The following is a 15,405-nucleotide window of genomic DNA, read 5'->3' as shown; positions in this document are numbered from 1 at the left end:
GTGATACATTTAAATTTAGGGGTCACTAAACAAAGGAACACTTACTTGTCATAACTCATCGATATCATGTTGAAATCAATTGCGCGAGAGGAGGGAGATGAGGTTGCACGTCCTGTAAAATCTAACAGCTCCAAAACCACACGGAATCTGGGAATAATGTGTACATCACTGGTTAGAGGACAATTTGTAGAAAACAGCTAGCTACATTTTGATTAAAGTGAGTCACCAATGTAACACAGCTCTTTTTTTGTTAGTCACTTTTTGTTAAATCTCATAAATAGTGTGTGTTCTCTGGTGTCGAGTCAGATTGCTAGATGTAATAAAACTCTTCCCACATTGATCACAGCTATAAGGCTTCTCTCCTGTGTGTGTTCTCTGGTGTATTGTCAGATTTCTAGATCCTGTAAAACTCTTCCCACATTGATCACACCTATAAGGTTTCTCTCCTGTGTGTATTCTCTGGTGTTGAGTCAGAGAGCCAGATGTAGTAAAACTCTTCCCACATTGATTACAGCTATAAGATTTCTCTCCTGTGTGTATTCTCTGGTGCACTGTCAGAGAGCCAGACCTACTAAAACTCTTCCCACATTGATCACAGCTATAAGATTTCTCTCCTGTGTGTATTCTCTGGTGTCGAGTCAGTGTGCTAGGTGCAGCAAAACTCTTCCCACATTGACCACAGCTATAAGATTTCTCTCCTGTGTGTGTTCTCTGGTGTAAAGTCAGAGAGCCAGACATACTAAAACCCTTCCCACATTGATCACAGCTATAAGATTTCTCTCCTGTGTGTGTTCTCTGGTGCACTGTCAGATCTCCAGATTGACCAAAACGCTTCCCACACTGATCACAGATATAAGATTTCTCTCCTGTGTGTATTCTCTGGTGTCGAGTCAGTGTGCTAGGTGCAGCAAAACTCTTCCCACATTGATCACAGCTATAAGGTTTCTCTCCTGTGTGTGTTCTCTGGTGCACTGTCAGATCTCCAGATTGACCAAAACGCTTCCCACACTGATCACAGCTATAAGGTTTCTCTCCTGTGTGTGTTCTCTGGTGCACTGTCAGACCTCCAGATCGACCAAAACGCTTCCCACACTGATCACAGATATAACATTTCTCTCCTGTGTGTGTTCTTTGGTGTAATGTCAGCTGGCCAGACTGAACAAAACTCTTCCCACATTGACCACAGCTATAAGGTTTTTCTCCTGTGTGTGTTCTGTGGTGTGATATCAGGCTGGTTGACTGAGTAAACCTCTTCCCACATTGACCACAGCTATAAGATTTCTCTCCTGTGTGTGTTCTCTGGTGTTGAGTTAGATGGCCAGATGTAGTACATCTCTTCCCACATTGAGTACAGCTATAAGGTTTCTCTCCTGTGTGAATTATCTGATGAATTTTAATGCCTGATGAGGTGAATCTCTTCCCACAGTCAGCGCAGCAGTGAGTTTTCTTCCCTGTGGATCTCTGCAGGTGTTTCTTGAGGTGTTCTGATCTGGAGAGAATCTTCTCTGCCTCGTCAGCATCATGAGGTTGTTGAGGCTCCCCAGAGGATCCAAGATAGTGAAGTATCTCTCCTGTGTGAACAACAAAGTCAGACAGATGATTTAAAGGCCCACAACAGCAGAAATCCACTGTAAAAGGTGATGCCAACAGCGTAGCCATGATGTTATACAACAATTGATATCTGTAATGAATGTTAACATGATTTAACAATTGTCTTAAAATGAGCAAGAACATTCATATTTTGTCTTGTTTTCACATTAGTAGTAATATCTAAGATTGTAGGCTAGAAATAAGTTATTCATGTTGTTGAAACTCTAAGCAGTGTGCCAGACGACTTTTGGTCTCCAATATTGGCCCCTTTCTGTTTTTCCTAAAATTGCAGCACGAGGGCGATGCGCATGCAATTTGATTGCAGAAACTCCTCCCTGCTAATGAGGAAACCGATAGTTATGGATGTAGTATATCTGCCTGGAGCAAAAATGGTGAGCAAAGATTTTAGTTTTTCACAATGTATTCTGAATGTGAATGGGGGAAAACTCAGGGGAGTAACCTCCATTTCCAGGTTGCTTATGAGTGCATTTCACACTACTTTGGATTATAATTGTAAAGCTCGCTTGAATGTCCTGCTTAATATAATGTTTGCTACAGTATTAAGAACCGAGTTAATGACAGTATCCATTTGGGTGTTGTCAATAAATTTTTAAATGTATTTTTAATTACATTTTGTTTTTCACCTTTATTTAAGCAGGTAGGCCAGTTGAGAACAAGTTCTCATTTACAACTGCGACCTGGCCAAGATAAAGCAAAGCAGTGCGACACAAACAACAAAGAGTTACACATGGGATAAACAAGCATACAGTCAATAACACAATAGAAAAATCTATATACAGTTGTGCAAATGGAGTAAGGAGGTAAGGCAATAAATAGGCCACAGCAGCGAAGTAATTACAATGTAGCAAATTAACACTGGAGTGATAGATGTGCAGATGATGATGTGCAAGTAGAAATACTGTTGTGCAAAAGAGCAAAAAAGTAAATAAAAACATGGGGATGAGGTAGGCAGTTGGATGGGCTATTTACAGATGGGCTGTGTACAGCTGCAGCGATCGGTAAGCTGCTCAGATAGCTGATGCTTAAAGTTAGTGAGGGAGATATATGTCTCCAACTTCAGCGATTTTTGCAATTTGTTCAAGTCATTGGCAGCAGAGAACTGGAAAGAAATGTGTCCAAAGTAGGTGTTGGCTTTGGGGATGACCAGTGAGATATACCTCTTTGAGTGCGTGCTATGGGTGGGTGTTGCTATGGTGACCTGTGAGCTGAGTGAAGGCGGCCTAGCAAAGACCTATAGATGACCTGGAGCCAGTGGGTTTGGCGACGAATATTTAGAGAAGGCCAGCCAACGAGAGCTTACAGGTCGCAGTGGTGGGTGGTATATGGGGATTTGGTGACAAAACGGATGGCACTGTGATAGACTGCATCCAGTTTGCTGAGTAGAGTGTTGGAGGCTATTTTGAAAATGACATCGCCTAAGTCAAGGATCGGCAGGAAAGTCAGTTTAACGAGGGTATGTTTGGCAGCGTGAGTGAAGGAGGCTTTGTTGCGAAATATGAAGCCGATTCTAGATTTAATTTTGGATTGGAAATGCTTAACTTCATCGGGGTAGGGGGCAGTATTTTCACATCCGGATGAAAAGCATGCCCAGAGTAAACTGCCTGCTACTCAGGCCCAAAAGCTAGAATATGCATATAATTAGTAGATTTGGATAGAAAACACTGAAGTGTCTAAAACGGTTTGAATAATGTCTGTGAGTATAACAGAACTCATATGGCAGGCAAAACCTTAGAAAAATCCAACCAGGAAGTGTGGAAATCTGAGGTTTGTAGTTTTTCAAGTGATTGCCTATTTAACACACAATATACATCCAATATACAGTGTCTATGGGGTCATATTGCACTTCCAAAGGCTTCCACTAGATGTCAACAGTCTTTAGAACGTTGTTTCAGGCTTCTACTGTGAATGGGGAGAGAATAAGAGCTGATTGAGTCAGGTGTCTTATTTTAGTTACGTGCGCAGCCATGAGCACGAGCTCAGTTCTCTTTCCTTTATGAAGACAAAGGACTTGTCCGGTTGGAATATTATGGAAGATTTATGATAAAAACATCCTAAAGATTGATTCTACACATCGTTTGACGTGTTTCTACAAACTGTAATAGAACTTTTTTGACTTTTCGTCTGGACTTTAGTGCGCGCGCCTTCTGCATTTGGAATAGTGAACCTAACACGCGAACAAAATGGAGGTATTTGGACATAAACATGAACTTTATCGAACAAATGTACATGTATTGTGGAACTGGGATTCCTGGGAGTGCATTCCGATGAAAATCATCAAAGGTAAGTGAATATTTATAATGGTATTTCTGACTTCTGTTGACTCCACAACATGGCGGGTATCTGTATGGCTTGTTTTGGTGTCTGAGCGCTGTACTCAGATTATTGCAAAGTGTGCTTTCGCCGTAAAGCTTTTTTGAAATCTGACACAGCGGTTGAATTAAGGAGAAGTATATCTTTAATTCTATGCATAACAGTTGTATATTTTATCAACGTTTATGATGAGTATTTCTGTAAATTGATATGCTCATTCATCAGGGGTTTTGGAGGCAAAACATTTCATGCCAATGTAAAATGGGGTTTTTGGATATAAATATGAACTTTATCGAGCAAAACATACATATATTGTGTAACATGAAGTCCTATGAGTGCCATCTTATGAAGATCATCAAAGGTTAGTGATTAATTTTAGCTGTATTTCTGGTTTTTGTGACGCCTCTCCTTGCTTGGAAAGTGGCTGTGTGGTTTTTCTTGTCTAGGTGGTGTCCTAACATAATCTAATGCTATGCTTTCGCCGTAAAGCGTTTTTGAAATCGGACACTGTGGTTGGATTACTGAGAAGTGTATCTTTAAAATGGTGTATAATACTTGTATGTGTGAGAAATTTGAATTATGAGATTTTTGTTGTTTTGAATTTGGCGCCCTGCTATTTCAATGGCTGTTGGCGAGGTGGGACGGTAGCGTCCCACCTACCCCAGAGAGGTTTTAACATGCCGGTACATACTGCTGTAATAACATGCAAGCAAATTGTCAGCCAAAATATTGTGTAAGGTAACTTACTTGAAAAGAAATGTCTTTATTACATTGCTTAACATGTTCTTAACATTTGTCATAATTAGTTAAAGCAATGAATTTGTTTCGGCTCTCGTTGGACTTCTGGCTGCATATTTTCCGCCATTTTCTTCAAATCTGAAAATGTTGTGAAGCTACGTCCATTTCATGAAGAATTGCATTATGGGCCCTAAAGTACTGCGTGTATACGTCGTATTTTGGCGAATTTAGTACGACATCCGGGAACTTTTGGCATACTAACTACATCAACGACATCATAACCGCCATCGATAAGAGACATTACTGTGCAGCCGTATTCATCGACCTGGCCAAGGCTTTCGACTCTGTCAATCACCACATTCTTATTGGCAAAATCGACAGCCTTGGTTTCTCAAATGATGGCCTCGCCTGGTTTACCAACTACTTCTCTGATAGAGTTCAGTGTGTCAAATCGGAGGGCCTGTTGTACGGGCCTCTGGCAGTCTATGGGGTTGCCACAGGGTTCAATTCTCGGGCCGAGTCTCTTCTCTGTATACATCAATGATGTCGCTCTTGCTGCTGGTGAGTCTCTGATCCACCTCTACGCAGATGACCCCATTCTGTATACTTCTGGCCCCTCTTTGGACACTGTGTTAACTAACCTCCAAACGAGCTTCAATGCCATACAACTCTCCTTCCGTTGCCTCCAACTGCTCTTAAACGCAGGTAAAACTAAATGCATGCTATTCAATCGATCACTGCCCGCACCTGCTCGCCCGTCCAGCATCACATCACAGCAGCAGGTATATCTCACTGGTCACCCCCAAAGCCAACACCTAAAATTGCGACAAGGGCGATGCGCACACAATTTGATTGCAGAAACACCTCCCTGCTAATGCAGAAACCGCTAGTTATGGATGTAGTATATCTGCCTGGAGCAAAAATGGTGAGCAAGTGGCCTAAGCTGTGCCATTAGAGATTCTGGGTTCGAGTCCAAGCTCTGTTGCAGCCGGCCGCGACCGGGAGGCCCATGGGGCGACGCACAATTGGCCCACCGTCGTCCGGGTTAGGGGAGGGTTTGGCCGGCAGGGATATCCTTGTCTCATCGCGCACTAGCAACTCATGTGGCGGGCCGGGCGCAGTGCACACTGACCAGGTCGCCAGGTGTACGGTGTTTCCTCCGACACATTGGTGCTGCTGGCTTCCGGGTTGGATGGGCATTGTGTCAAGAAGCAGCGCGGCTAGGTTGTGTTTCAGAGGACGCATGGCTCTCGACCTTCGCCTCTCCAGAGTCCGTATGGGAGTTGCAGGGATGAGACAAGACTGTAAGTACCAATTGGGGAGAAAAAAGGGGTGAAAAAAATATATCTATTTAAAAAATGGTGAGCAAAGATTAGTTTTCACAATGTATTCTGAATATTACAGCACTAGATCAGGAGTGCTACTCAAGGAAACTCACATTAAGCTCTGTGTCTATTCACTAATTCACCACCGTGGGGGAAACTCAGGGGAGTTCTCATAGGCTGACAGCAAATATAGCCTCCATTTCCAGGTTGATTATGATTATTATTATCATTTGACACTACTTTGGATTATAATTGTAAGGCTCGTTTGAATGTCCTGATTTAATATAATGTTTGTGTTATTGTCGAAAATGTACTACATTATATTTAAAAACGACTTCAACCAGTAAAATGCTCATTGGCTAGTTTTCCATCAGCCTGACAATGAGGTTTTGTCCATTAAGTGTATGCCAAAATGGTCTATAATCTCACCTAACAATAACATAGACCTACTGTAGGACCCATAACTTCACCTAACAACAACATAGACCTAGGACTATAAATCATTTAATATTTCAGGTGAAACATGGAAACTTAAATTTCTTTGTCATGACATTTCATAACCGGATCACCAGATCATTTTGTGAATAATCCCACTAGGCTACTCTGTAATGTGTTGTCATTGTAAATGTCCCGAATGAAGGAAAATAGCTCTGTGTGTTGTACAATAGCCTATCCACCAAGGAACAGTTCTCTACACATTATGAGCTAAGTATCTCCGTTTCCAAACGGACTAATGAGACCCTACTGTAAATCAAGTAAACAATAACACATTATAAATATCGATTTGTTTGGGATGTTGGATCCAACGTGGAGCACGGCATAACTGTCTTTACCGGTGTAATGAATGAAGAACTACATTTGACTGGCATGCAGAAAATGATTTCCTGGATCAGCTGATGATAGTTGAACATGTGACTGTAACTAAACAGCTACAGTATTAAGTGTTATGTGTAATTATTGAAGAACCGCATTAATGACAGTATCCATTTGGGAGTTGTCAATAAAGTTAAGGTGACTCTCGGTTAGAACCATTGGATTTAGTAAACTGAAATGATTTAGGATTTCTGTGCCCATGAAAACTGTTTTCCCAGCGTAATATAAGGAAACACTAAAATGTACGTAGTTAGAGAGCATTTCAGAGATCTGAATACAAAAAACTGTCCGACAGCAAGATCCAGTATTTAAGTTAAAGTTCATCATATGACAAGCTTAACGTTATGACTATAACTACTGTTCCCTGAAGGAGGGAAACTAGGTACCCAGGTCTGCCCACGTATTCTCGCATACCCCTAGAGCATCGAGCCAGCGGGGTGGTGGCACTGGAATCCTCATCTCTCCCAAGTGGACATTCTCTCTTTCTCCCCTGACCCATCTGTCTATCTCCTCATTTGAATTCCATGCTGTCACAGTTACCAGCCCTTTCAAGCTTAACATCCTTATCATTTATCGCCCTCCAGGTTCCCTTGGAGAGTTCATCAATGAGCTTGACGCCTTGATAAGTTCCTTTCCTAAGGATGGCTCACCTCTCACAGTTCTGGGTGACTTTAACCTCCCCACGTCTACCTTTGACTCATTCCTCTCTGCCTCCTTCTTTCCACTCCTCTCCTCTTTTGACCTCACCCTCTCACCTTCCCCCCCTACTCACAAGGCAGGCAATACGCTTGACCTCATCTTTACTAGATGCTGTTCTTCCACTAATCTCATTGCAACTCCCCTCCAAATCTCCGACCACTACCTTGTATCCTTTTCCCTCTCGCTCTCATCCAACACTTCTCACTCTGCCCCTACTCGGATGGTATTGCGCTGTCCCAACCTTCGCGCTCTCTCTCCCGCTACTCTCTCCTCTTCCATCCTATCATCTCTTCCCTCTGCTGAAACCTTCTCCAACCTATCTCCTGATTCTGCCTCCTCAACCCTCCTCTCCTCCCTTTCTGCATCCTTTGATTTTCTCTGTCCTCTATCCTCCAGGCCGGCTCGGTCCTCCCCTCCTGCTCCGTGGCTCGACGACTCACTGCGAGCTCACAGAACAGGGCTCCGGGCAGCCGAGCTGAAATGGAGGAAAACTCGCATCCCTGCGGACCTGGAATCCTTTCACTCCCTCCTCTCTACATTCTCCTCTTCTGTCTCTGCTGCTAAAGCCACTTTCTACCACTCTAAATTCCAAGCATCTGCCTCTAACCCTAGGAAGCTTTTTGCTACCTTCTCCTCCCTCCTGAATCCTCCTCCCCCTCCCCCCCCCTCCTCCCTCTCTGCGGATGACTTCGTCAACCATTTTGAAAAGAAGGTTGACGATATCCGATCCTCGTTTGCTAAGTCAAACGACACCGCTGGTCCTGCTCACACTGCCCTACCCTGTGCTTTGACCTCTTTCTCCCCTCTCTCTCCAGATGAAATCTCGTGTCTTGTGACGGCCGGCCGCCCAACAACCTGCCCACTTGACCCTACCCCCTCCTCTCTTCTCCAGACCATTTCCGGAGACCTTCTCCCCTACCTCACCTCGCTCATCAACTCATCCTTGACCGCTGGCTACGTCCCTTCCGTCTTCAAGAGAGCGAGAGTTGCACCCCTTCTGAAAAAACCTACACTCAATCCCTCCCATGTCAACAACTATAGACCAGTATCCCTTCTTTCTTTTCTTTCCAAAACTCTTGAACGTGCCGTCCTTGGCCAGCTCTCCTGCTATCTCTCTCAGAATGACCTTCTTGATCCTAATCAGTCAGGTTTCAAGACTGGGCATTCAACTGAGACTGCTCTTCTCTGTGTCACGGAGGCTCTCCGCGCTGCTAAAGCTAACTCTCTCTCCTCTGCTCTCATTCTTCTAGACCTATCTGCTGCCTTTGATACTGTGAACCATCAGATCCTCCTCTCCACACTCTCCGAGTTGGGCATCTCCGGCGCGGCCCACGCTTGGATTGCGTCCTACCTGACAGGTCGCTCCTACCAGGTGGCGTGGCGAGAATCTGTCTCCGCACCCCGCGCTCTCACCACTGGTGTCCCCCAGGGCTCTGTTCTAGGCCCTCTCCTATTCTCGCTATACACCAAGTCACTTGGCTCTGTCATATCCTCACATGGTCTCTCCTATCATTGCTATGCAGACGACACACAATTAACCTTCTCCTTTCCCCCTTCTGATAACCAGGCGGCGAATCGCATCTCTGCATGTCTGGCAGACATATCAGTGTGGATGACGGATCACCACCTCAAGCTGAACCTCGGCAAGACGGAGCTGCTCTTCCTCCCGGGGAAGGACTGCCCGTTCCATGATCTCGCCATCACGGTTGACAACTCCCTTGTGTCTTCCTCCCAGAGTGCTAAAAACCTTGGCGTGATCCTGGACAACACCCTGTCGTTCTCCACTAACATCAAGGCGGTGACCCGATCCTGTAGGTTCATGCTCTACAACATTCGCAGAGTACGACCCTGCCTCACACAGGAAGCGACGCAGGTCCTAATCCAGGCACTTGTCATCTCCCGTCTGGATTACTGCAACTCGCTGTTGGCTGGGCTCCCTGCCTGTGCCATTAAACCCCTACAACTCATCCAGAACGCCGCAGCCCGTCTGGTGTTCAACCTTCCCAAGTTCTCTCACGTCACCCCGCTCCTCCGCTCTCTCCACTGGCTTCCAGTTGAAGCTCGCATCCGCTACAAGACCATGGTGCTTGCCTACGGAGCTGTGAGGGGAACGGCACCTCCATACCTTCAGGCTCTGATCAGGCCCTACACCCAAACAAGTGCACTGCGTTCATCCACCTCTGGCCTGCTGGCCCCCCTACCTCTGAGGAAGCACGGTTCCCGCTCAGCCCAGTCCAAACTGTTCGCTGCTCTGGCACCCCAATGGTGGAACAAGCTCCCTCACGACGCCAGGACAGCGGAGTCAATCACCACCTTCCGGAGACACCTGAAACCCCACCTCTTTAAGGAATACCTGGGATAGGATAAAGTAATCCTTCTAACCCCCCCCCCCTTAAAAGATTTAGATGCACTATTGTAAAGTGGTTGTTCCACTGGATATCATAAGGTGAATGCACCAATTTGTAAGTCGCTCTGGATAAGAGCGTCTGCTAAATGACTTAAATGTAATGTAATGTAAATGTACAACATACTATTAAATCCACTGGCTTACTGGTGTTCTTCCATGCCATCCATGGGAGGGGTGCGTCACTTGAGTGGGTTGAGTCACTGACGTTGTCTTCCTGTCTGGGTTGGCGCCCCCCCTTGGGCTGTGCTGTGGCGGAGATCTTTGTGGGCTATACTCGGCCTTGTCCCGGGATGGTATGTTGGTGGTTGGAGATATCCCTCCAGTGGTGTGGAGGCTGAGCTTTGGCAAAGTGTGTGGGGTACTATCCTACCTGTTTGGCCCTGTCCGGGGGTTTCATCGGATGGGGCCACAGTGTCTCCTGACCCCTCCTGTCTCAGCCTCCAGTATTTATGCTGCAGTAGTTTATGTGTCGGGGGGCTAGGGTCAGTCTGTCACATCTGGAGTATTTCTCTTGTCTTTTCCGGTGTCCTGTGTGAATTTAAATATGCTCTCTCTAATTCTCTCTTTCGGAGGACCTGAGCCCTAGGACCATGCCTCAGGACTACCTGGCTTGATGACTCCTTGCTGTCCCCAGTTCACCTGGCCATGCTGCTGCTCCAGTTCAAACTATTCTGCCTGCAGCTATGGAACCCTGACCTGTTCACCGGACGTGCTACCTGTCCCAGACCTGTTGTCCCAGACCTGCTGGAACCCTGACCTATTCACCGGACGTGCTACCTGTCCCAGACCTGCTGTTTTCAACTCTCTAGAGAGCAGGAGCGGTAGAGATACTCTCAAAGATCGGCTATGAAAAAGCCAACTGACACTTACTCTTGTGTTACTGACTTGTTGCACCCTCGACAACTACTATGATTATTATTATTTGACAATGCTGGTCATTTATGAACATTTGAACATCTAGGCCATGTGCTGTTATAATCTCCACCCGGCACAGCCAGAAGAGGACTGGCCACCCCTCATAGCCTGGTTCCTCTCTAGGTTTCTTCCTAGGTTTTGGCCTTTCTCGGGAGTTTTTGCTAGCCACCGTGCTTCTACACCTGCATTGCTTGCTGTTTGGGGTTTTAGGCTGGGTTTCTGTACAGCACTTTGTGATATCAGCTGATGTAAGAAGGGCTATATAAATACATTTGATTTGATTTGTGACTATAATTACTGTTCCCTGAAGGAGGGAAACTAGGTACAACATACTATTAAATCCACACCTCGCTGGAAGCCCCGCATTCCACAGGTGATGAGCGTGAGACTCGGATATATTCCTTAAATGATTTAATCCTTAAATTTAATACCTCACTTCACCGACCCAGGAAGTGGCGGAGCCAAACAGGTGTTGTAACTCGTTCATAACTGGCACGCAGATCGGTAGAAATGGTAAGATAAATTGGCACTTCAAACGGAAATGAAAAAAGTTTGCCTATTTTACCGGAAACTCCAGGAGCATAACGTCAGAATTAACGAAGGCCAGCAGCAGGTGGGGAATTGGTTATTTTCTTCTGGTTATATTGACCTGTGGCTTCGTCAAGTAATTTGTGTGTGTTAATTATTTAATCAAACGCTTGAAGCATCAGTTCAGTTCAAGTTCTGCACATACAGTTGATTTTATTAAACACACGGGGTGTGTCTATATGAACAAATACACGTCATAACATTTCAACCAATCAATTGGTAGAAAGAAAATACTATTCTTTAAAAAAAATCTGTCCTAGAACATACAACATACATGCATTCAGACCCCTTCCCTTTTTACACATTTGGTTATTATAAAAATGTTTTTTTTTTTTTCAATTATCAATTTTCAGATAATACCTTATAAAGACATCACAATACCCCATAAAAGTGAGAGAAAAAAAGTTTAGAAATGCTTGTATATATATATATATATATATATCTAGGTCATGCCAGTAGGCTACAGCAGGTTGTAACTCTCTAGGTCATGCCAGTAGGTTACAGTAGGTTGTATCTCTCTAGGTCATGCCAGTAGGTTACAGTAGGTTGTAACTCTCTAGGTCATGCCAGTAGGCTACAGCAGGTTGTAACTCTCTGGGTCATGCCAGTAGGTTACAGTAGGTTGTATCTCTCTAGGTCATGCCAGTAGGTTACATCTCTCTAGGTCATGCCAGTAGGTTACATTAGGTTGTAACTCTCTAGGTCATGCCAGTAGGTTACAGTAGGTTGTATCTCTCTAGGTCATGCCAGTAGGTTACAGTAGGTTGTATCTCTCTAGGTCATGCCAGTAGGTTACAGTAGGTTGTATCTCTCTAGGTCATGCCAGTAGGTTGTATCTCTCTAGGTCATGCCAGTAGGTTACAGTAGGTTGTAACTCTAGGTCATGCCAGTAGGCTACAGTAGGTTGTATATCTCTAGGTCATGCCATTAGGTAACAGTAGGTTGTATATCTCTAGGTCATGCCAGTAGGTTACAGTAGGTTGTAAATCTCTAGGTCATGCCAGTAGGTTACAGTAGGTTGTATCTCTCTAGGTCATGACAGTAGGTTACAGTAGGTTGTAACTCTCTAGGTCATGCCAGTAGGTTACAGTAGGTTGTATCTCTCTAGGTCATGCCAGTAGGATACAGTAGGTTGTAACTCTCTGGGTCATGCCAGTAGGTTACAGTAGGTTGTATCCAAGTGGAAACAATTATCAACCCAATGTGGAAAGTGTTGAATTTGGTCAACAACAAAATGAATGGCTTATTTGCTACGTGAGGTTTACTTGATCTAACAGAAGTTTCGTAATGATTAAGTTGTTACGTGGACACGTGACATACCGACAACTTTGATAAAAACACTATAGGAGTTGTCTCCAGATCGCTATGCATATTCATGCTAGTAGCTTAGCATCTCTCTCCATTGAATACAGGCGGTTGACGTCAACAACCCTCATAGAATATAAACAATAGATTACAATAATAAGATGTATCCACCAATCCAAAGACAGGATAGGTGGGAGCGAGACAACCCACAGTGCAGCTTTGTGGACAACGACTCCCCTTGTCAGGACGGAGAGACATCTTGTCAGTATATCCATAATCTTTGGTGTAGCCAACCCAACTCTCACATGGCTCTATTGGGGGTCACGGTGTGTAGTAAAACATCACTACATCAAAATCACTACATGCCGTGAACCCCAGTCTGCGGTCAGCAGATAGACCCTTCTCAAATATATATGTTAAGTCACTTTTTGGAAACGGAACGGAGAAAACAAGGGGTAGCTTGTTCTCTACGTCGTCTGATTCTAGACATATCAGTCATCATCCCAGGACCCTCCGTTGAAGAGGTATTGACGAGCCAACTCCGAATATCCAAAGTTAAAAACTAATTGAAGGCGGTACTTACTGGTGTTACTCAGATCTCCTATCTCCTCCTCTTCATCTTTCAATGTGACAGTAATCTCTCCTTCCTTCTTCACTCCAAAAACAGCATAATCCTCTTCTTCCTCTTTCTTCACTGAAACGTCTTTCTCTTCTTCTTTCACTGTAACAACCTCACCCTCTACTTCTTGTTTTACTGTAACATCCTCCTCTTCCTTCTCCTCTTTCACGACAATGTTCAGCCCCAGAGCTTCTTTCTCCGTCCAGCAGACCTCCTCTTCTTTAACAGGAGGGGAGTAGTTTAGGGAGCTCATGTTCGGGGATGTTAGCTAGCTAGCTATCATTAGCGACAAGGCTAATGCTACCTTAACCAGCCAGCTACTATAGCTGACTAATACAAAATAACGTAATATTAAATTAAATAGGTTAACAAGTAGATACGACAGAAGTGTGTCTAAAACACAGTAGCTAATATAGACCGAAAGCGTATAAATAGCTTGAATCTTTCGGCTATGTTGGCTAGCAAGCTACCGAGGTGGTTGACGAGCTGTTTATGAAGAACCGTCCACTAGATTATACGTCACGCTGCAGCATCGCCTGAAAGACGCACATCGCCGTCTGCTGACTGGAGGGAAACGCAGTTCAGGATCATATTTTATTTTTCAGACAAAGATTATTTTACATGGATTTAATTAAATAATACTATTGAGACATACAAAGACAGGAATGTGGTGATTGATTAGTGAGAATAAAACATGTTTACTACAGCACATTTAAGGCAGTTTCATTCAGTCAAACATCATCTAAATAAGTAGCCAGCTACTGTTGGTCTATACTGCTCCTACATGGTGTAACAATACATCATGTAGATGTATATAATGAACAGACTAGGTCTATACTGCTCCTACATGGTGTAACAATACATCATGTAGATGTATATAATGAACAGACTAGGTCTATACTGCTCCTACATGGTGTACCAATACATCTTGTAGATATATACTACCATTCAAAAGTTTGGGGTCACTTAGAAATGTCCTTGTTTTTGAAAGAAAAGAAGAAAAAAAGTCCATTAAAATAACATCAAATTGATCAGAAAACAGTGTCGACATTGTTAATGTTGTAAATGACTATTGTAGCTGGAAGAACTATAATCCACCTAAACTAACAGAACCGGGCTGATAAACTGGCTGGTGTTCATGAGTTTATAAAACACATACTTTATACATGTCATAAATTACCTGCATTGATGACACACAGTGTGGATGAATGATCAGGATATAAATAGCACTCCTATAGAAGATGCAGTGTGGATGAATGATCAGGATATAAATAGCACTCCTATAGAAGATGCAGTGAGGATGAATGATCAGGATATAAATAGCACTCCTATAGAAGATGCAGTGTGGATGAATGATCAGGATATAAATAGCACTCCTATAGAATATGCAGTGTGGATGAATGATCAGGATATAAATAGCACTCCTAAAGAATATGCAGTGTGGATGAATGATCAGGATATAAATAGCACTCCTATAGAAGATGCAGTGTGGATGAATGATCAGGATATAAATAGCACTCCTATAGAAGATGCAGTGTGGATGAATGATCAGGATATAAATAGCACTCCTATAGAAGATGCAGTGTGGATGAATGATCAGGATATAAATAGCACTCCTATAGAAGATGCAGTGTGGATGAATGATCAGGATATAAATAGCACTCCTATTGAAGATACAGTGTGGATGAATGATCAGGATATAAATAGCACTCCTATAGAAGATTCAGTGAGGATAAATGATCAGGATATAAATAGCACTCCTATAGAAGATGCAGTGTGGATGAATGATCAGGATATAAATAGCACTCCTATAGAAGATGCAGTGTGGATGAATGATCAGGATATAAATAGCACTCTTATAGAAGATGCAGTGTGGATGAATGATCAGGATATAAATAGCACTCCTATAGAAGATGCAGTGTGGATGAATGATCAGGATATAAATAGCACTCCTATAGAAGATGCAGTGTGGATGAATGATCAGGATATAAATAGCACTCCTATAGAAGATGCAG

At 43.7% G+C, this 15,405-nt stretch overlaps 1 protein-coding gene across 1 annotated transcript; it reads right to left on the bottom strand.

Moving 5' to 3' along the window:
* Positions 1-285: 285 nt before the first annotated feature.
* Positions 286-1,128, bottom strand: LOC115186799 (zinc finger protein 2 homolog; the record flags this gene model as incomplete). The annotated part of the gene is made up of 1 exon (XM_029746288.1): positions 286-1,128. A coding segment is annotated over one exon (843 nt), but the record flags the coding sequence as incomplete, so codon positions are not given.
* Positions 1,129-15,405: the final 14,277 nt, after the last annotated feature.

Source organism: Salmo trutta, unplaced genomic scaffold (assembly GCF_901001165.1).
Source record: "Salmo trutta unplaced genomic scaffold, fSalTru1.1, whole genome shotgun sequence".
NCBI lineage: Eukaryota > Metazoa > Chordata > Actinopteri > Salmoniformes > Salmonidae > Salmo > Salmo trutta.
The sequence above is the reverse complement of the archived record's forward strand: the minus strand, read 5'-3'. Positions and strand labels throughout refer to the sequence as shown.